This window comes from Prionailurus bengalensis, chromosome E2, assembly GCF_016509475.1.
Source record: "Prionailurus bengalensis isolate Pbe53 chromosome E2, Fcat_Pben_1.1_paternal_pri, whole genome shotgun sequence".
Classification (NCBI taxonomy): Eukaryota; Metazoa; Chordata; class Mammalia; order Carnivora; family Felidae; genus Prionailurus; species Prionailurus bengalensis.
The window spans coordinates 31,697,391-31,719,317 of NC_057352.1; the positions used below are offsets into that span (position 1 = coordinate 31,697,391).

General features: G+C 36.7%; 1 protein-coding gene across 2 annotated transcripts in view; it reads right to left on the minus strand.

The window, feature by feature from the left end:
- RPGRIP1L (RPGRIP1 like) overlaps nucleotides 1–21,927 on the minus strand; it is a 92,924-nt gene that overhangs the window by 58,260 nt on the left and 12,737 nt on the right. For both annotated transcript variants that reach the window (XM_043599211.1, XM_043599210.1), the window contains exons 6-10: nucleotides 20,852–20,995; nucleotides 11,835–11,940; nucleotides 9,390–9,536; nucleotides 7,995–8,068; nucleotides 1,640–1,779 (exon numbers count right to left, since the gene is read on the minus strand). In XM_043599211.1, the coding sequence (XP_043455146.1) occupies nucleotides 1,640–1,779; nucleotides 7,995–8,068; nucleotides 9,390–9,536; nucleotides 11,835–11,940; nucleotides 20,852–20,995 (611 nt within the window). The remainder of the gene's footprint in view (nucleotides 1–1,639; nucleotides 1,780–7,994; nucleotides 8,069–9,389; nucleotides 9,537–11,834; nucleotides 11,941–20,851; nucleotides 20,996–21,927) is intronic.

Sequence of the window (21,927 nt, forward strand, 5' to 3'; positions counted from 1 at the left end):
TTTTTTGTTCACTGGATTTTTTAATGGTATACGTGAATTATTTTTAATCTTTCAAAAAATCCAAGAAGACACAAAAGCTAGTGAAAAAAATAAGAATGGACTCGGTGGATTAAAGTAACTTTGCAACTGTAATTTTAATAATTTAAAAGAATCTTTGGAAGTAACTAAACAACAACAGATAAGTCTTAAAAAAAGACCACCAAGATTCTATTCCCTTAAGAGTTTCTTTCCAGAGACCAATGCAGATGTTTAGAGATAAGAGTTTTGAAATTCTTGATATTTAGGGAAATACAGAGAGCACAGAAATAAGACAGGTTGTTTTCATTTCTCTTCTTCTCAGAGCAGTTTATATCTGTTTTTGGAAAAAAGCGGGGAATATAGAGTGCTTCTCCTTCCTTCAGTCAACAAGAATTTACTGAGCAACTATTAAACAAAAGTACTCTGTTAAGTACCACATTAAAATCAGGAATGATACATCTTTGACATCAAAACTTTTAAATACCTGCCCGGTCACCAATCATGTCACCATTTCATTCTCCTCACAATATTCTTGAGAAAAATTCACAAATAATTTTTCATGAAATGTAACCACTTGGCAAATAAATATTGCACATATGTTTCATTGAAATTAAGACTACATCTATTGTAAGAAATGTTCTGATTACAGTCTTCCTAGAGTGTTGGAAAAAGTCAGACCATAATTTTAAAATGTTATCATTTATAAGATGCATCCCAATTTCAGAGATGTCAAAATGGGAAAAAAACTCTCTCTTATAGTTAATAAAATATGGCATTGTGAGCTAAATCAATAAATAGAGTACTGACTACATTTGTAATTTGCTTGTTTTTTTTTTTTTTTTTTTTTAACGGAGCCTGCATTAAACTTTGAAACGCTTGCCTGCAACAGAATTACAAATGTTCAAAAGAAGCAACCTTATTATCACATCACTTGGTTTGCGTAGTGGATGAACAACAGATACAACATTTGAAGCAAATAATTCAATTCCCCTGTTGTGCACTTGTGTGTATAATCTAGTAAATCAGACATCTACTTTAATTATGATTATTTTATTTCCCTGAGATGAGAGGGGTGAGATCTGTGACATGAAACTTATTAATGATTATTATTTTAGCAGGGACATCTTGGCAAGTCTTCCTGGTATTTAAGTTCACTGTCACAGAGTAGATTTAGATATCTCATTATCACAGAGATCGTCCCTGTTTGACCTATCAAAACCAGTAAGCAACTATTTCTCTACTCTCTCATCTTACACTGCTTTGTTTTTGTTCCCACTGCCCTTGCCACCACCTGACATGTGGCATGCTTGTTTAATTACTGTCAGTTTCTCTCTGTAGAATTTATGTTGCGTGAGGGCAAGGCCTTGGCTTTGCTCATTGCTGTATCCCCAGAACTTAGAACAGTGCCTGGCTCAAGAAATGCTTGTTGACTGCTGAACACAAGAAGGCTCAACAAAAAAATTAAAAGACCACCTAAATGACAGTATCTCTGACCAAAAAAAAAAAAAAAAAAAATCCTTGGGCTTCTACGCGAGGCTGAGTAAACGGAAATTTCAAGTGACCGCGAAATGCATGGAAGTGGATGGCTGTTGAGACAAGTCGGTAGTGGTTTTGCATGTACCTCTTTCGGTTTTGACTCTGTCAAGGATTTCAGTTTTGTCTGCTAGGTCGGACTTTAAGGCAGTCTCGAGTTGAGCGATCTGCACTTTGAGCTGCTGTTCCTTTAGCTTCCATTGCTCTTCGTGGGCAGCACTGAAGGCACTGCAAAACACACATGACATGCAGAGGAGAGCCTGGAGATCGGCCTCGACCGAGAACGCGAAAGAGAAAAGCTTTTAGTGGCACAGAGACCACTGTCATCATGTCTTAGGAATTAAGTAAACATATGCTGGTCTGCTGCTGTTGAAACCAAGGCGCCTCTCTCAGGCTGCGGTTAGGAAACATGAAAGGCTTTGTGGGATGAGCAAAGGAACTGGCCTTAATTTAGAGCTCTCCAGTCAGAAAAGTTGGCAGCGTGCAGCTTTTGTGGGACTAGTAAAGGAATTCAGATACTGTACATACTCCAGAGGAATCCGCAGTTCCAAACCTCAGCCATCAGCCTCAGATAAAACTATTCTCTCCCACATACAAACCCTCTTAAAACCGAGAAAAAGGGGCTCGCCACCTGATCTCTACTTCTAGAATCTGAAACTTTTACAGAGTCCGTGCTAATACCATATTCACAAAATTTCAGCCATGAAATGATAACACGCCGAAATACAAGACGGCAACTCTGCTATTATGAAGTAGTGATAATGGAGTTTTTGTCCTAAAAAACTGAACCACATTAACAGGCTAAGAACAAAGTTTTACTTGTAATGTGACTGGGATGAAAACCTGGTAAGAACACCCTGGTAAGAATGATGAAGATTTTAAACCAGTGTTAAAATCCACTCATGATTAAATCCCAACATTCATTTATGCCAGTGGTTTCCAAATGGTGATAAACTAAACACTGGTGCTGGACCAGCTATACTAAGCACTTGGGGAGATTTAAAAATGAAGATCTTGGGGCCCAGGAATCCAGAGTTTTATAAAGCTTCTGCAGGTGATAGCCAGGTTTTGGAAAAACTGATCTTGATCTGTATTTCAGCAGAAAACTATTATCTGTGAAGCTTGATATGACTGAATAATTATCAGCAGCTTTGACCCTTCTCCTTATTTTAAACCCAGTAAATGAAACAAAAATTTATAAAATCTGGTTTTGTACTGATGATGAAGCAAATGGAAGAAAAACTTATTATTGAAAATTGCCCTTAATGCTGCTCCCAGCTAGTCTTGAGGTTTTATTCCAAAAGAGGTACTTTTCTGGGAGGCATAGCTTTCAAAGGAACAGAATTATGTATCTATTTTACATTTTGAATGCTTTTATTGCATTTAAAATAATATGAACTTAAAAATAAATGAAATTCTAGAAGTTTCTCTAAATATGACATCTGTTTCTTCTATCAATGTTCTCATCTCACATATGGAACCTTAAAAAATGCATGAACCTATATACCAATATTTTAAGTTAATTTGATCAAAGGTACAATTACCTAGACTTAAATGAAATCCAAACAAAATATGCACTTTAAATATTAAAGAATATTCCTTTACATTTTCATTTTTTAAAATAAAGACCAAATATAATTTCTGTGTCTAGTCAAATTATATAAACCAAACACACACATATGTATGTATGTGGGTATATGGGTGTGTGTGTATGTGTGTGTGTGGGGGGGGGGGTGTGCGCGCGCGTGTGTCTTGTATTATTAAAAACATGTACTACCCGGAAAAAAAAATTAGCATGATGAAATAGGCACAATTATACATTATATCAGACGCCAAAAATTAGAAACAGTAGTGTTCCAATAGCATTAGTACCAGCAAAAAGATCACCAACAGTTAATCTGGCAGAAACATCAGAAGCTGTATGTGTTTAAATTAAGAACAATTTAGCAGCCTGGTTTTTCCAAACCCACAAAATACTAGTGTAAATCAGCATAAGTCAATCTGAATTTAGTCCACTGCTATCTTCCCTCTAAATTTAGGATTACATTCCACTGGAGTTTCATGAGGAATTCCTTTTGAATTTACTGTATTCCTCTGTGCTTGGAGCCATCTGTGTAACTATAAATGGTGAACCACATCTGGCTCCATTTTCTTTGTAAAGGCTGTGTACATGATTAAATCTGCATATGAGAACAGTCTTTGAGAACCTTTTATTCATGAAAATGTTTTTGTATATTGCCTACAGTGACAACTGGGGGTGTGGGGGGGGGGAATCATAGTTGGTCTGTGTGCACATTTCGTTTGTTACATTATGTTGCTGAAGTGAGAAAATGTCCATCCACAGCTGAATGTCCATTGGTGCCTGTGCTCATTGGCATGTCCACTGGCGGTCATGGGTCAGCTTACACACTCTTGATCAACAACACGATCAGACTGAAATAAGAGCTAAAGAATTCATCTCCACCCTAAGGCTTTTTTCTTGCAGAAGAAATTCTATTTATTGCCATGTTTAAGGGCACCCTAATGTGAAAGAGAGGGAGGAATAAGCTCTAAATCATCCATGAAGAAATCCACAGATACTTTAGTTAGGACCTAATGGAAATTAAACACATATTTACATAGGGATAATTCACTTACTGAAAGAAAATAATGCCCCGAATGTACTCAGTTTGATTTCTGAGAAGCACAAAGTGCTCATATTTGATCATATGGGCTTTCATGATTCCTAGAAGACTGCAGGGGACAGGTGCTCACTTTACAGAAAGGGAGCCCAGAAAATCTATGGGTGGTCAGCAGGGCTCCACTGAATTTTGGATATTAGATGGCTACTAATTACATTGTGAAAACCTGATTTACCCAATTCTCAAAAATGGTTGATACCATCTTCAAAAACCAGACCAAGTCTTTTTTTTCTTAAAATAGGTATTAGTGTCTCTCAGGGAGTTAATGCCTCAAAACCACCTCTAACAGATTCTCTGGATCCTGTCCCAAATTGACTAAATCTGAATTGGATGGTGGTGGCTCGAGGCTGGGGGAGGGAAGTTCCAAAGGGGTGGTAAAAGCTACATTTTGCTGTTTTCCAGGTTACTCGTACATATATACTACAGCTGAAGGACTATTGTATTCATGAGTGCTATCACCCTAAAACTACACTAACTTCAAAGATGGGCACAGCTTTGCAATATCGTAGCATAGTTTCTCTCTGACCACATAGATTTAATTGCAAAAAAGTTTATTCTGAATTTTCAAATGGAGTATTTCTTAAATAAGGTTATACTTACTTCTTGGCATTGTATCAAAAATGTTTTCTCATATTAAAACGAGCTCATTCCAAATACTAACATGTGGGTTTTATCTTACCAGATGATTCTCTAATATGTCATATGTCAAGTAATAAACACATTCAAAATTTCATTTGGGAAAGGAAGACGAGAATGTAATCTGCAAATCATATTTTTCTCCTGAAAACTAGCCAGTTTTGAATAACAAACAAATGCTTTCCTTTTAAAAACACGCTATCACTATGACTAACCAAACAGGGAGTAAATTTTATTTAGTTTTTGATGAGCACTAGTTGTTGGCAATGATGGTAACAGTGCCATGGAATACAAGAGCTTTAAAGAATTTTAAAGATGACAATGATTTTTGTAGAAGTTTCTCCAACTGTTTCTGAAAACATATTATATTTTAAAAATTTGTATTAGAGAATTTTACAGTTCTGTTTGCTATCATGTGTGCTTGCTGGGTTTTGTGCTTAAGTGACACTAATTTTTTTTTTTGGACACAAAATGTTTTGACACTCATTACACACATTTACTTCCATATACCTCACACAAAATTCAAGTGTAAGCAGCATAATGAAGTCTGTTTTTAATGTGACAGGAAAAAATGTAGCTCAAGCATAAAACATTAAAAAAAAAACCCTTCAAAGTCAGATTTACACTCTCAGATCATCTTCTAATATGGAAAGATAAAGTTTCACGGTGAGAAAGTAAATATGAGAAAAACATGTTCCTCTCAAAATTCCAGTTATGCATTATTCCCAGCTAAGTTTAATGTTTTTTATTCCCAGAAGGTATGTTCAGTAAATCCTCAAATAGGGAAGTAGAAAAAGTATAAGTAAGGGCCAAATGGCACTTATTTTCTTGTATTAAGACCATGTTAAATTATTTGAAATTACAAGATGTTGAAGATAAATATAAATCAATAAAAATTCCTGAATGTATGGTAGTTCTATTATTCCATGAATGTTTCCCTTCCACAGAACCAGTTTTCCAATGCAATTAAAATCAGAGAGATAGTGAAGCACAGGGGGAAAACAAATCAAGTTTTAGAGTCAAAAGAATTGGGTTTGGGTCCTTTACTGGAGTCTCAGCAATGCTGTGTGACTCCGTACAAGTCTCTTAATGTTTCTTGAGTCTCCATTCCCTCATCTCTAAAATATGGGGATAACATTATTTTCTCTGCCCTACAATGCAGTGGTTGTGTGATCTATATACTGAAATTTGGAAATTTCAAACACGTAACTACCAAATCCTTAGATATATATCAATATAAACCTTGTATTGTTCTATAGAAGTGAGAATATAGGGGCACCTGGGTGGCTCAGTCGGTTAAGTGTTGGACTCTTGATTTCAACTCAAGTCATGGTCTCGTGGTTCTTGGGTTTGAGCCCCAGATCTGGCTCTGCACTGATAGCACGGAGCCTGCTTGGGATTCTCTTTCTCCCTCTCTCTCTGTCTCTCTCCCTCCCCTCTTCCTCTCTCTCAAAATAAGTAAACAAACTTAAAAACAAAAAGGAGGTATAATAAATGCTTTAGGTAAAATTAATCAGGGTTCATGAGAGAGGGGCCAGAACAAAGCCATAGGGCCAAATGATTTGGAAGGGGTCCAAGGCAGAACCACATAAAGATTTTTAACCAGTCTATCCTTGCTAGAGAGCCCCAGATATTATTTTAACTGATGTCTGAATCTGTTATTGATAACTGTTTTTTATTTTTTTATGTTTGTTTATTTATTTATTTTAACGTTTATTTATTTTTGAGACAGAGAGAGACAAAGCATGAACAGGGGAGGGCCAGAGAGAGGGAGACACAGAATCTGAAACAGGTTCCAGGCTCTGGGCTGTCAGCACAGAACCCGACGCGGGGCTCGAACTCATGGACCACGAGATCATGACCTGAGCCAAAGTCGGCTGCTTAACCGACTGAGCCACCCAGGCGCCCCAATGTTTATTTTTGAGAGTGAGACAGAGTGTGAGTGGGGGAGGTGCAGAGAGAGAGGGAGACAGAATCTGAAGTAGGCTCCAGGCTCTGAGCTGTCAGCACAGAGCCCGACATGGGGCTCGAACTCACGACCTGCGAGATCATGACCTGAGTCGAAGTCAGATGCTTAACTAACTGAGCCACCCGGGTGCCCCTGCTATCGATAACTCTTAACATCATGAGCCACTTCGTGTATGGACCATCAACACTAGTAGGGAAACAACATAGATGATCCGTGCCACTGGAATGATGCCTAACATTAATCTGTGTATCTTTTCAAAGTAAAAACAAATAACAGCCTATCTCTATACTCTTTAGGTATTTGTTTACCTTATAAAATGTAAATTGAGTTTACAAAACATAAAAAAAAAAAAAATCCACAGTGTTAAAAAGTGTGTCGGTACATCAGATGGCTATTTTGTGACGTTTCAGAATATTATCAATAGAAGCAACCTTTGAATATCTGCTCTAACATACATCTTCCAGTATGTATACTAAATTTACTTTCATGTAAGCCTGTATTTACCCTTTAGCAGTTATCACATACTGAAAAGACTTAAAAATACACATATATACATAGACACGCACACAGATAGATATCTGTACCACTTAACTAAACTTAGCTGTGTTACAGAATTTTGTTCCTAAAATTATCAGAAGGGATTCATTTTTAAAATACCATAATTATGAAGTAGATTAAAAGACAAAATTGAAGTAGCTCTTAAAAATTTATCTTGAGGGGCGCCTGGCTGGCTTAGTCGGTAGAGCACGTGACTCTTGATCTCAGGGTTGTGAGTTTGATCCCCACGTTGAGTGTTGAGGTTATTTAAATAAATAAACTTAACATGGGCATTTACAATACCCACATTTCCAGGTTGCTCTGAGAAACTTTTAATATGAAGAATATTTAGCAAAGTGCCTGCTCACTTACGGTTTATGCTCAGTAAGTGATACAAACTGATAACGGTTTTCTAGTCGTAGATTACTGCTCAGGTTAAAGAGCTTATTACAAACACTCCCCAAAAGCTTATTTTTCTATTTTTCTTTTATGATACATATATATTTTTCGCAATCACCCACTGCTAATTCTTTAATCAATATTAGATATTCTGACATCTACTGCTTTGATATAAAACATTTTAAAGAAGAGAACAAGAGAACACATGTATCATGATTTACCTGTTATAAAGTTTATCACAGTTCTCCTTTAAAAGTTCCCGTTCCTTTTCTAAGTCATTAATTCTATCCTGCAACTAAAATGAAAAGAAAATGACACATTAGGTGATTATCATATCAAAACTACATGGGGATAAAATAACACGAGAGGAGGCTAACATGTTTTAGTCTTGATTTTTAAATTGCAGCTGCTAACTACTCAACTAATATTGTCTGCATTTAATTTAGCACTGATTTTTTCTAAGTTGTTAAGTAAACACGAAATTAATATTTGTTTTAATTTAGTAGAAACGTATGCACTTCTTTATGCTGACATGTGCCAAAACTCAATAAAGAACGTGCTAAAAGTTTGCTATGAAGTCTGGGAAACATATTTTTTTACTTCCCTCCCCAATGAATTCCATCATTGTATTAATTTTGTGTTAATTTCTAATTGGCCCATTAAAAACAAAAGGATTAACCTTTCTTTTGGTTCGTGGCTCAAATAAATTGCGTTAAGCACAATTTACTCTGAAGACCTAATTTCTTATGTTACCTGGAATTTACAAAGAGCTGGCAGCACATCTTTTAAATAAATGAATGAATAGATAAAATTGTATACCTTGCTTTATCCTGATGAACGACATTTTTAGAAATAAACTGAGGGTTATCATTAATACCTTTATGACTAAAATGTAGCTCTCTGTATTTCTTTCTAGCATTTATGTTTAAAGTTTTATTCACCAGTATATTGTGTAGTTAGCAATCCTTTCCCATGGATCAGAGTACTCTTAAAATTCATTTCCATTTTGGTAATTCCCTTTTGATGCAAGTATGAGACACAGTAAAGATTCTCGCAAGATCAGAACAGAATGTAAGCATCTTATTTCATTGCTTTATTTCATTCTTTTTAAGAACAAATTTAAGAGACTACAGAAAGAGATTGTGCTCGCTGGGAGATGTGAGTCGTGATAATAATAGAAAGATGAGTTTTCAAACAACTTCCTAGGAAAAAAATTAAATAATTTCACAAAATTGCTGATGTTGCGGAACAGAATATCCTTCCTTCTCCCCAGAAACAGATGTGTATTCCTTTGTCCTGGTGTCTCAAATGGCTAATAAGATGTTAAGGCTGAGAAAGTTAGGTTCCACAGGTAAGTTCAAAATGTGTTTTCTTTTTCCTCAAGAATCAACCCTTTAGGTGAACAGTGGATATCAGCATGTTGGCACATATTTTTAAGCACTGATGTGCCTTGCACATAACAAACGGACTATATTTTGCTGTGCTCAAAGCACCGTGTATGTAGTTTGGGATTTTTAAATAAATATACTGCTTAGAATGTCTCTATTTTACTTTTTCAAAACAGTTACAGAGAAGTTTTAACACAACCAATGGCTAATAACCTCTTGGGCGCTTACCTCTTCTATTTTTCTTTCAGAAAATGTCACGGAATGTAACTGCTTCTCAAGGCTGCAGCATTTTAAACGCTGCTCTTTGAGTTGCATATTTAGCTCATCTCCATTTGCCATCAAGGCGTCATGGCTGATCCGGAGACTTCTCTGCTTCTACAAAACAAAATCTTTTTGAAATTATTTTTGGATTCCATGTTAAATAAGTGATTGCAATTTTATAAGTGAATTTACTCCTGAAGTTCACATTATACAGTTTATTCTTCACCTCACAATGTATATGTGCTACTTGTCCGTGGAGACACTCTTGACCCAAGTGTATAATTAGGAAAAGAATATAGTTTTCTTAGCACAGAGTCACATAATGCAAACTTTTTGTCTTTTATTTTACTTCCTTCTAGTTTTTGACTGGTTGATCGGTGACCAGTGAGTAAATTGGTTTTGGCAAATTTTTTTTCTTTCTGTTGTGGTTACAGTGGTTGGACATGCTGTCTAAAAATGCTGCCGCATGGGTCAAAAATAAATGCTGACCACAGATAATGAAACTTGAAAGGATTTGTCACCACAGCATATAAACAGCCTAACAGAAGGTTAGCTTCTAATTTTAATACAATTAGGTTAAAATTTTCAATTCAGTAAAATAGTTACTGAAGTTTTTTCAATTAAAGAATTTTTATTCTTATTTTAAGTAATCTCTATGCCCAAAGTGGGGCTTGAACTCACCAACCTGAGATCAAGAGTCACATGCTCCACCGACCATGACATGAGATCATGACCTGAGCCGAAGTTGGACGCTCAACCGACTGAGCCACCCAGGTGTCCCTACTTTTTTTTTTTTTTTATAAATAAAAAAGGTGATGATATTAAAGTCTTTTCATAGAGACCATAGCCATAACATGTAATGGTTCATGTGCTAATTAAAATCACTTAAGTTCTGGGGCACCTGGGTGGCTCAGTCAATTGAGCATATGACTTTTGATTTTGGATCAGATCATGATCTCACAGTCGTGAGATCGAGCCCCTCATTGGGCTCTGTGCTGGAGGTGGCCATGCTTAAGATTTCTTTCTCTGCCGCTCCCTTGCCCATGTGCATGCACAGCATCTCTCAAGAAAAAAAAAAGGATAAAATCTGAAGTTCTTCAATCATTTAAAATAAACATAGCTATTGAGTAACTGAAGTTCAATTTTTGTTAATCTTGGTATTATAACACATTATCTTTAACCAGCTTTTCCTGGGCTTCCTACCTCATTCATTGAAGCTGTTGGTCTGAACCTGTCAAACCTTTCTTTACCCAACATCAGTCCTCAAAAGAGGAGCCTGTGCTATAACAGACACTTAACAATTGTTGGTACTGGAAGAAGTACCTGGCATCACTGTTAAATGGAAGTCAGGTGGTCAAAGTGACAGAAGGTAATATCATTGGTTTTTTTTGTTTTTCTTTCCTAATTCCCCATGTTAGAAATGGCCCTCGGCTCCATGTTTTCTGAATTTCCCTCTTGTATCTATAGGTAGACAGGGCTATTGTTTCCACTCTGCAATTAGCCTTCTTTCTTTCATAAACCCTCATATTCATACGGAAGACAGTTATTACTTTGCATTTAAGGAGGTTCCTGCAGGATGGAAAGCACAAACCAGAGTACAAGTTTAAAAATATTTATCTAATTTAATAGTAAATTTAGGCTTCCGATGACCCTATGCTTTCCATCAATTTACTGCTTTCCTGGTCTCAGTACTGCAGAGAAAGTACTGTTTAATATGAATTGTGTTCATCTGGAATGTTTGGGAGTTCATGAATTCCAGAACCTATGTTAATTATGCAGTGCCAGTCAATAGGAACCTTCTGATGGCACATACATGTAGGGCCACAATCTTGTTAAAGCAACCATAGGGATGAAGGGTCCCAAGTATTGTCGACCTGAACGATCAAGAATTAAAAGAAGTACACTGACAGCTGCTGACGTGACGGGTCTCAAATATTTTGTGATAATGGGAGACAGTGACAAAACAAAACACATCAGAGAAAGATTGAACAAAACCTGGTTACTGACCTATTTATAACTTGGTCTGTCTTGGCTATTTCATAAATGCTTAGAACTGAAGATATTATGCAAAAACGTCTAACCCTTCAGTGCTATGTGCCCGTATGAATTCAGAGAAGAGGAATTAAAAATAAATTTTCTTGGCATGAGATAATTTATGATAAATATGTTTATTATTTTAAGATGACACAGGTATTCATAAACAGTCCAACCGGTTAGTTATTTCTTTAGCTATTAAGTTAGAAATTACAAATAACACATGAAGTGAAATAATACATGTTTAAGAATAAAAAGAGCATCTTTAAAAATAACTTTTCAGTGTTACAACCATTCTATTTAAAAAGTATAACCTAAACACTCTCTTTGAACCTTTGTGTCTATGTATCACCATAATAAGATAAATGATCACAGTACCTCTTGAAGCTGAATAAATTTTCCTTCCAATACTGAGAGAGCATTGCTTTTCTCCACGAGTTGTTTATGAAGCTTAATCATTTCTACATTGTCCCGAATGTTTGACCTTCAACAATGTGTTTAAGAAAAAGAGAGACAGAGTAAAAAATGCAAGGCAAAAGAAAACAACCTGTGGTGGGATCACAATTTTTCACTACAAAGTTACCTAGGAAAAATGTGCACACTTGCTTATCAGTCACAGGGTTTTTAGCTTAACATACACTTAGGACAGATGCATTATTTAAAGCCAACCAATCGTTGCTCTTGAACTTTCATAAATTCACAGATTCTCAGGATTTGAAGGGAGACCCAAATTTGATGACTTGGGTCACCTCTCCGACATCTTGTAATGCGCGCTTAAAACCGTTTTACGGCATCCTGAAAGACGGTGCAGAAGGACGTCAGTTTATACAGCACAGCGATCGTGCCGCCCTGCACTTCGGACTTATTTGAAAGAGGACTATCCTACGGCCACTTCCTCCTAAGACAAAAATGCGCAAGACAGCCACTCATCTTCCTACCGCTCCCTTGAAACAAATGGTATCATAAGATTACCATTTATTGGAGTTTCCTCCTGGAGTTGCAACCTTTCAAAATATTTCCCCAAAAAGTGACTTAGCATTTCATACTAATAATGCCCAAAGCTGGCATTTAAATATGTTGCAGATGTGCCTTTAGCTGTAAGAGATCATTTAACGTCCACAGGGTATATAGAAACTCTATACGCTGCAATACTAGTTTGTATTTTTCCTACTGAGATTAAAGCAAATGTAGAATTTAACAGGAAGATCTTGTTAAAGGTTAATCATAGACCTAAATGAATACCCGTTTTCAAAAGGCACTTACTTGCCTGACAGAGAAAGGTTCTTTAATACGTTTTATATTCAAAAGTATTTCAAAAATTGTGAGGCCCAGTTTTAGACTTCATTCTTTTTTTTTAAAAAAAAAAGTAAACATAAAAATTTTAGATTCAGAAAATTATTTCAGGACTTCAAGTAAGTAATTTTACTTCCAAAACTTTATCTAGTGTACACATATTGGAAAAATTGTCACAATGCCCTACTGGAACCAGAAAATGGACTACAAAGCTCACACATCTGTAAACCAGCTGAGGACTTGAAATACTTAATTTTCCTCTTTGATATTTGAAAGTTCATTGTATTTTGGCATCGGACAGTTAGTTGTCCTCACACAGAAGATAAACAAGTCCAAGAACCTGGATCGTACCCAGGATACAGTCTTAACACAATGTTAAAATGATTCTGTGCCGAAAACATGCTAACTAGTAGAGTTCTGAGCACACGTTCAGCAGTACCCCACTATGATTCCCCACTACGTGATCTGTACTCGCCAAAAACATCAGAACACGAAGGAAAAATATATTTTAAACAAGTCTAATAAAGACAGTATCCCCCCCTTTTTTCATAATTAGAAGTCAAAACATAGCTTAATCTGTTTTCCTCAGAATTACTTGGTTTGACCACTTGACAACGAGTGACAGTTATTCTATGCAAGGACAGAGTCTTTTTCAAATAATTTCAAATCTTTTCTTATATTTTCAGTTGCCTCGATATTTTATTCTTCCGGTTTTTAAGAATGTGAATATTTTCAAGAAAATATACATATATGTGTTTGAGTAATAATACTTGCTTAATGATATTAGCAAGAATTAGGTCCCAATAACCCATTCAGCCACCTAGGGTCACAGAAAAATAGCAGGTTTTAATTTTGAATTTTCCTTGCAAGGCCAAGGCTGCTAAGCATCTTCCAAAAACGCTCAGGGTGGTTTAACTGGTGGATGCTTCCTTGAATATTTTCCTTAAACTCCTTGAAGATCAAAATTTTCATTCAACATACTGCCAAGAAAAGTGACTTAGTACTTTATGCTAGTAATGCCCAACAGGTGGGCACAAGGATGACCGAACTAGTTGGAAAACAACAATAATCATGTGGTGCTTTACACAGAAATCAGTTTGCGTGCAACACCTGCAGATGTCTTTAAGAATTATTTTCAAGTGTCAGTTTTGGGGGCTTTATCCAGGAGTCATTACTATGATTAGATATTTCTGAGGCTAACAGGGGGAAGGAAAGGACGACTGGCTGTTCAGCTGCAAGCGCTAAGACATAAAAGATCAAAATCAACAATGTGATCACTGTGGTCTGGCCTCTAGGAAGGCGTACAATGAAAAATCGTCTCCAACCTGACAACTGACTCAACATCCTTACACAGAGGAAATGTGATAAAAGCATGAGGGTGGAAATGAGAGGGACAAGAGGGAAGGGAATGTCACAAAAAGCTGACAAGGGATGTGAGGATGATAAGAGGCAAGAGGGGGCCAGGGTCGGTGCTTAGAGGCTTGTCCTAGACCTCTTTGCACTAGGAGGAGGGCCTCAGGTTGGCTTCCTTTGAAGCACAGAGATGGGGCTCATTTTATGAGTGGTGTTTTGAGTGGCCACCACATCCTACTTTCTTGCTCTGTTTCACGCACTGTGATGGGAACATCACATCTTCAGGAGGATGACGTTCTAACAGAAAGAACAATCCACGGTAAAAATATTCAGAGGAACTCTTGACAGTCCTGAAGCGATTCATACATGCTGCATTACACATGCTGAAATGATCTGCAAACAGATATCAAGCAGACTAATTATGTGCTTTGTAAAAATAAATTTCTCAAATTTTTCAACAAGGATTTTGAAAAAACCTTGGGCAATTAAGTTGGAAAATGCGGTTTCTTTTCTTTTTCTTGTTTTTTTTTTATAGACATATTATTTAGAATTATGATCAAATCTTCTACAACGGTTGGAAGAGATGTTGGCCCATCTCTAGATTAAAAACAAACTGAAATAAATTAGATTTTATGTTGAAAAAAGTAATCCAGTTCAACAACCTATGTGCCAAGTTTCCCTCATATAATTGGAAACAGTCAAGCAATAAACTCTGAAAAAGGAATTTCTAATGGAAGCCTTGAAAACACTTGACTCCGGCTTTGCTACTGGGTGCCATAATAAATCCAGAAACTTAAAACCTCAGATATACTGGAGAAGGAAAAACTTTCAGTGGAGCTATGTAATGTATAGTCTAATATGAAATCTTAAGAGGCAAAAATCTCCTCCAGTGAAAGTTTCTTCTACTTCATTCCCCAGGCACATAATTCTCTCACTTCACCCCCCGAACCTCCACTGCCATTTCACTCTGTTACAGTAAAGATTATGAATGCTCAAGAAAGCCTCTTGATTTTTTTGAGGCAAAAATGTTATAATGGAGTATTTAACACCACTTAGAAGAGAGGGCTGTAGAATACAGAAGCTAGGCTACGAGATTCGGGACAGTAGTTGAGTAAAATATTTATGACAGAATGGAGAGGCTCTTTTTGAATAATAGTTTTAGGATGACTGAACTTGGGGGATAAGGTTGAAAACAACCTTAAAATTAAAACACCTCTACGGTACATTTTTTTTTTTAAACGGTGGCAGACATTATGTAAGTTTATTGTTACAAGAAATGTAGGTCATTTATAGCTTTTACTAGGGATACACAGACAACCATCACTAGCAAAGTAACAATACCGAGTAAGATTACAGAAGGTTGCTAGTAAACTAAATGGAATGGCTTTACTAAAATAGCTGAGGAAAGTCTATTTGAAATGCAACCGTTTTTGCTCTAAACTGCTACCTGCCTTCGTAGGTAAAAATAATGCTCTCTGTTTTAAGATGAAAAAATTCATCTGTGTCTGTCTATTTGCCTCTGGATCATACCTTTCTCGTGGTGGTGGGTCAAAATATAAATCAGAGCTCAGTGTTTTCCCACTCTTGACACCCACAAGGAATGGAGAGAAACATTACGTCAAGCTCCACATGCATATAACCACTCTTTTATGAAAATGGAGGGAGGACTCTGAAGGACCGGTTGGAGGCGGGAAGACCTGAAATCCTGGCTGATTTTCTTAAAAGCATCATTTTGAAGATCAAGTTTAATGGATTCCAGCTAGTAATGGGAATCTGAGAATTATATTTAATATATCAAAAAGCCCAATGGGAAATAGAGATTCACCAGCAACTAAGTTGCAAAAGTGAAGGTTTTGTATTGTTTTTTATTAAAAAAAATTTTTTTTTTAACGTTTATTCATTTTTGAGAGACAGAGAGAGACAGAGCATGAGCGGGGAGGGGGCAGAGAGACAGGGAGACACAGAATCCAAAGCAGGCTCCAGGCTCTGAGTTGTCAGCACAGAGCCCGACACGGGGCTCGAACTCATGGACCACGAGATCATGACCTGAGCCGAAGTCGGATGCTTAACCAACTAAGCCACCCAGGCACCCCTGTTTTTATTTTTTGACAGAATTATACCAAGTCAGTTCAATAAAACAGGTTATCTCATAATTATCAGAAGCAGTGATTGGCATGATATAGGTCTTTGATGAATAAAAAAAAAAGCACACTGAATTGATTAAATTAATAAATGCTGCTTATTCGGCAGACAAAATCTTTCAGAGACATGAGTTCCCTAGGGATAAAATTAGCTGCCGTTTAAAAGGTAGGGAAGAACCACTTGCCCATTTCAATCGCTTCATTTCACAGTTGAGGTAGCTAACTGAGGCTTAGCGAAGTAAGGAATTTGGCCAGAGTCCTTATGTGAGGGAGCCGACAGTCAAATCCAATTCTAAAAGATCAATTCTTCCCACTCTTCTAAGTGGTCTCCTTCCTCTGAGATGTTCCTAGTTTTAGCTTTCTCTCCACTCTCAACTGTGCACTAACACACTAGTTTTACTATTAATTGTGACAATTTCTGTGGTTCAGATAAAGGGCTGAGAAAATACGTCAAGCTGCTATCACAGGACAATCTTAGATAATATTAATAATAAAAAAACATGGGGATGAAAGAAATGGTATTTGAGTGCGATACTTTTCATTGGGCAAATTCTAAGGTATTCAAACAACAGTCCAAGCTTGGTGGATATATTTTTAAAAAATGACAGATCACCTGCCTGTAATAATAATGTGTGCGTGGTTATCCCCGGCCCCAGTTACCCTTCCATCCAAGGACCAGATGTGCCCTCTAAATTAGGGGGCTGGGCAATCAGACAAATACAAATTGAGGGGTGTTCTGCAAACAACTATCAATGGGCTGGAAATGGGGAACCACTCCAGAATAATGGAAAGCTAAAAGACAGGACAATTAAATTCAATGTATGATCCCTGAATGGATACTAGATCAAACCAAAGCAAAACAAACCACAACCAGCTATTGGGGGGGGAAAAAAAAAAAAAAAAAAAAGAGTTATAAAGGGATACAGTTGGGAAATTTGAATGTGGACTGTGTATTAGGTGATGCTACTGTATTGTTGAATGTCTTGAATGTGATAGCCATACTGTAGTTATGTAGGAGGATATCTTTGCTCCTAGAGGATACTTAGAAGTGTACACAGGGTGAAATGATACATGCGTCTAACTCAGATTGGGGGTGGGAGGGAGGGGGAGAGAGTAGAGAGGAGGAGGAAGAAGGGAAAAGGCCTCACGTGCAGGATGCAGAAGAGGCTTGTGTCATTCACAAATATGCAAAGGGGTGAAAGGTACGTGTGAGTGTTCACACGACTATCCCTAAGACTTTTCTGTAGGTTTGTAATTTTTCAAAATAAAAGGCTGGGGAAGAACTTAAGAGAGCTAGGAAGTAATCCCGCGTGTGCCTAGAGGGGAGAGATGGGGCCCTTAAAGCCAAGTTGTTTCTGACACTGCATGGCTGCAAAAGGATTCTCTGTTTTGAGATTTGACAGTCTGCTGTCAACCAAAGGGAAGAGGGCAAGTCAAGAGTGTTTGGAACATTTATAGGTTAAATTTCCTCCACTGGGATATTAGGGAACTTACATGATTTTTAATTAAGAAGGTAAACACTGTAACATTTACTTAAAAAAAACTACTTGGTACAAACTAGTTACACATTTGGTAAGAGTATAAATATTTTTGGAGTTGAAAAAGCCAATAAAAGGTAAAATCATTCTGATTTTAATGTTCACGTACATGTGTTCACTGGTTACTGCTTTGCATTTAATTTAAGACGGCCTTTTTAATAAGCAGAAAATGTGCATTTTTATATTGTTTAAATTTTAATATGGATTTTTGTTCAAAACAACACAGACATTCAGGCTACTTGTAAATGATACAAGATTTTTTGCTAATGAGGCATTATGTAGAACATATGCAAAAATCACAACTCAGTCTTCCAAAATAGACCACAATCACAGGAAAAAACATGATTTTAATAAAAAACAACAGCACTGGGCTTTTACTTCAAAGCAATTAAGGGCTTTGGATAACCAACAGTTTATGTCAAGTTGATGCCAAACCAAACTGGTCTATTAAACACATACTACGAAGAGTTTCTGTAATATTCTATGAAAAGGCTCTTTGCCATAAATATCAAGCACTGCACTCTGAAGATTACAACTACGTTAGGTTCATGTTTGAGAACAAGGAGCCCAACATCCTGATCAGACTTCTAGAATTTCAAATTTGAAATAATGTATCCGTGAAAGAGAAGTTTAAATATGTTTTCCATTTTGTGATTTTTCTTTACAGTAAATTATACCAAGTTTTATATTCTCCCCAACATTTTTTTCAACAGTTTTCCATTAGTCTCAAAAAATTGCTGTGACACATAAAATTTTGAGCTATGTGTAAACATACAAGAAAAAAAGACTTAAAGACCTTTATTGGAAGTCATTTCTTCAGTTTTCAACAACTGTATTTCAAGGAACAATACGCTATTTACTAAAGTTTATTTCTTTGGCCTCTGGCAGCAAAAGTTCCTTTACCTGTAATACTCATTTTGTTTCTACTTCTACTTCTTGATGTGACAAAAGAAACTGCTACTGAGGGAGGGCCATAGTTTAGCTGTTAAGGTAAACTCGTCTAGGTGCATATGTTGGTGTCTCTTGCTGACAATATTCGTAGGAGAAAACATGCATACCTGTCTATCACTCTATTTCTTCTGCTGTTCTAGTCCTAGGATTGAAGGACTTTTGGATTTCCATTTCAATGAACTGGACACTCAAGTTCCTAGGTGATCATATCCCTTTGGAAGAGGGAAATGGCCAACACAGTATCCATCCTACTCTTTGGGAATTTAGGAAGTATAACACAGAAAGTGGTCTCTGATAACCTTGCTACTCAGCTGTCGAGTAAAGGTGGTAAGGATGGGCTCTAAGCTTGGGCTTGGTCTAAGTATAGAATTTTCATATTTAGCTAATATCTTAAATATGGTTGTTGGCAATTTATTAAGATCATATTCAGTGTTGGGGTCTGGTCCTTTAGCACTGTTCCTCACAAGGAATCATGTCTTGGTTTTCCAATCAGACCAAGTCTAAACCAGTTTTTCCTGGGGGAACATGGACGACTTCTAGGTATTCAAGCTGGTTCAGAATCAGGGTTCACATTACATCCCCTAATATAATTCTCAAAAAGACTCATGTTTCTTTTGCCCTGTCCTTAGAAGGGTATATAAACATCACTAAACATATAGAATTTCATTATATAATTTAATTAAATTTTACACATAACTTTTTAGGAACAGAAATTAAGAGAGAGAATACTAATCTTTTGAGTCTCCGAAATATAAAGCTTCTTGTATATTTTCAGCCCACTTTATTGTTTTTAAAACAAGTCTCATAGGCATATTTTCCTAGTTTTTTTCAAATATTACCGTGTCAAGTTAGTTTGTTGAAGGAGGACTAAACTCTGAATCTGAAATGAAAGACTAGAAAATCATACTGGTGTTTCTAAATGAGAACTTAGCCACATAAGCATGACATCATATACACTGGAGAGGGGAAAAACGAATAGAGGCTCGAGGTCTGGTTTGAAGGACACTAAGAGAGAAAGAAGAGACCTAAGAGATAGCAAATGCAATGTGTAGACCTCATTTGGATTCCAATTCAGACAAACAGGACAAGACAGCTTCAGGGAAGTTTAAATAGGGACTGGGTACTAGAGAATATTAAGGAATTGCAATTAATTTTGTTAGATGTGATAACGGCATGGTGCCATGTTAAACAAATTCCCTATCAGAGATTTATATTAGAGTATTCCTACGTGAGATGACATCCCATCTGGCTGAGGCTGATTAATTCAAGAAAACAAAGTTGAAGGGATAGGTTAAACAAGATCGGGAACATGGTAGTGATCATTTAAGCTAAGTGATGGGTACCTGGAAATCCAAAATACCACTCCCTCTCCTTCTAGGTCTCCTTGGTCCACAAAAAGAAACAGAAAGGAAAGAAAAGGAAACAAAAGAAAAAAAAAAAAAAGGAACAAAGGGGAGAAAATAATTCAAGAAAGAACATGGTAAGAAGAGTCTTGCTGGAAACACAGTGTGGAAACACAAAATGAGAGAGAGGAATTAGAACCAAACCTGACAAAGGAGGATGGAAAAGAACACTGTATACATTACAAACCATCAACACTGAAGGGGCAGCAAGTAGACTACTGAAGGGCTCCACTGTCATCCATGACAATCAACAGAATTTGAAGCAGATTTTGAATATTAGGAGAGGTGACAAGCATCTTTTTGGGGTAAAACAACCCCAACAACTTGGTGCCGTATTACGGAACTCACTTCTAGTGTTGAAAAAAAAGTTAAATGAGGCTGGACTTATTCATAAGACATGCCAACAGCTGGGTCCTTGTCACACACCTTTCTCTCGGTGGGTGCAACTGGATGGCATCAGAACTTCCTACAGTTATGGTAAATGCAGCAAAAGGGGCCAAAGAGTGGAGGAACAAGGTGAGCCAGAGTAGGTTAGGGAGAAACATCCTTATACAGAGTTGTTGATAGCAGTTAGTAGGTCTAGAGCGGCTTCTATGAAGAATGTTAAGTGAAAACATGATTTTTAAAATAGACTAGACTTATCCTTCCATGGCATATGATAAAGTATTTTAAACTAATTTTGACCTTATCAAAGTGAGATTTCTGTTTTAACATACCTTTGATCTGTAGCCTGCTGTTCTCGAAGCTGAAGAAGAGATAACTCAATTTCATTTTCTTTTCTCCTCAACTGAGTTTTCAGGATCTCAGCCAAGTGCTCTAACTCTTCTATCTGGCCTCTTTGTGACTGAATAACATTTTCTCTGAAATAAAGAACGTTTACAAGAATTTGTAGTTTGAGGAAAAATCTGCAGTATTTAAGATCAGGACAAAGAAAGTCCTTCATAATAAAGAGCAAGTAAGAGTTAAAAATTTTAGCTTAGGTGCCTCTGGACATAGTGAATAGTAGATGAAATGTGACGAGTTAGAAGTGCATATGGAACAATTCAAAATATTGCTTTTTACATAATAATATCCTACGCAATAACCTGGACTTTGGTTCACTTCAATTCAGTAAGTATTGTTATTGGGTTACCTACTTTGTCCTCCACAACCTGGTCATAGATAATTTATATGCTTTTGTTCTATCCTATGTATATATGCATAGATCACTCAAATTAACACTTCAGAGAGAGAGAGAGAGAGAGAGAGAGAGGGCGCAAGAAATTTGCAAAACAGAACAGAGGTTTTTTGCATATATTTATTTATCTCTACCATGGGTGGCAGTATCTCAGCGTATTGAGCCTCAGGAGACTGGTATGAACCTGGTTTTTCAGACTATTAGCAGGTAACAAGATTAGGTATAATCTTTTGGTTTTATTCCTTTACAGGATAGTCATGGCCGTAACTGGTATTTAAAATATTCAAAATAAAATAAAATAAAATAAAATATTCAAAAGAACTAGTTTGAAGCCCACACTATCCTTAAGCAATGGTCTAAAGTGTGATGCTTTGTTTTATGTTTTCTTTCCTCATTTAGAATGGTTACTTTTTGATGATCCAGGTAAACGCCTGTCGATAAGGTGGAGCCTTATCTTCATTGCTGTGACTCACAGACACTGAAGCCATGAGGCTTTCATGAACTGGAGAGGTAAGCTAAATGCGGCAGAAGTAACTTTTTGAAAACCAGAGGATGATGAAGAATGCAGTGCTATAGAATCACAGTGAAACAAAATCTGAAATCCATATGTATTTG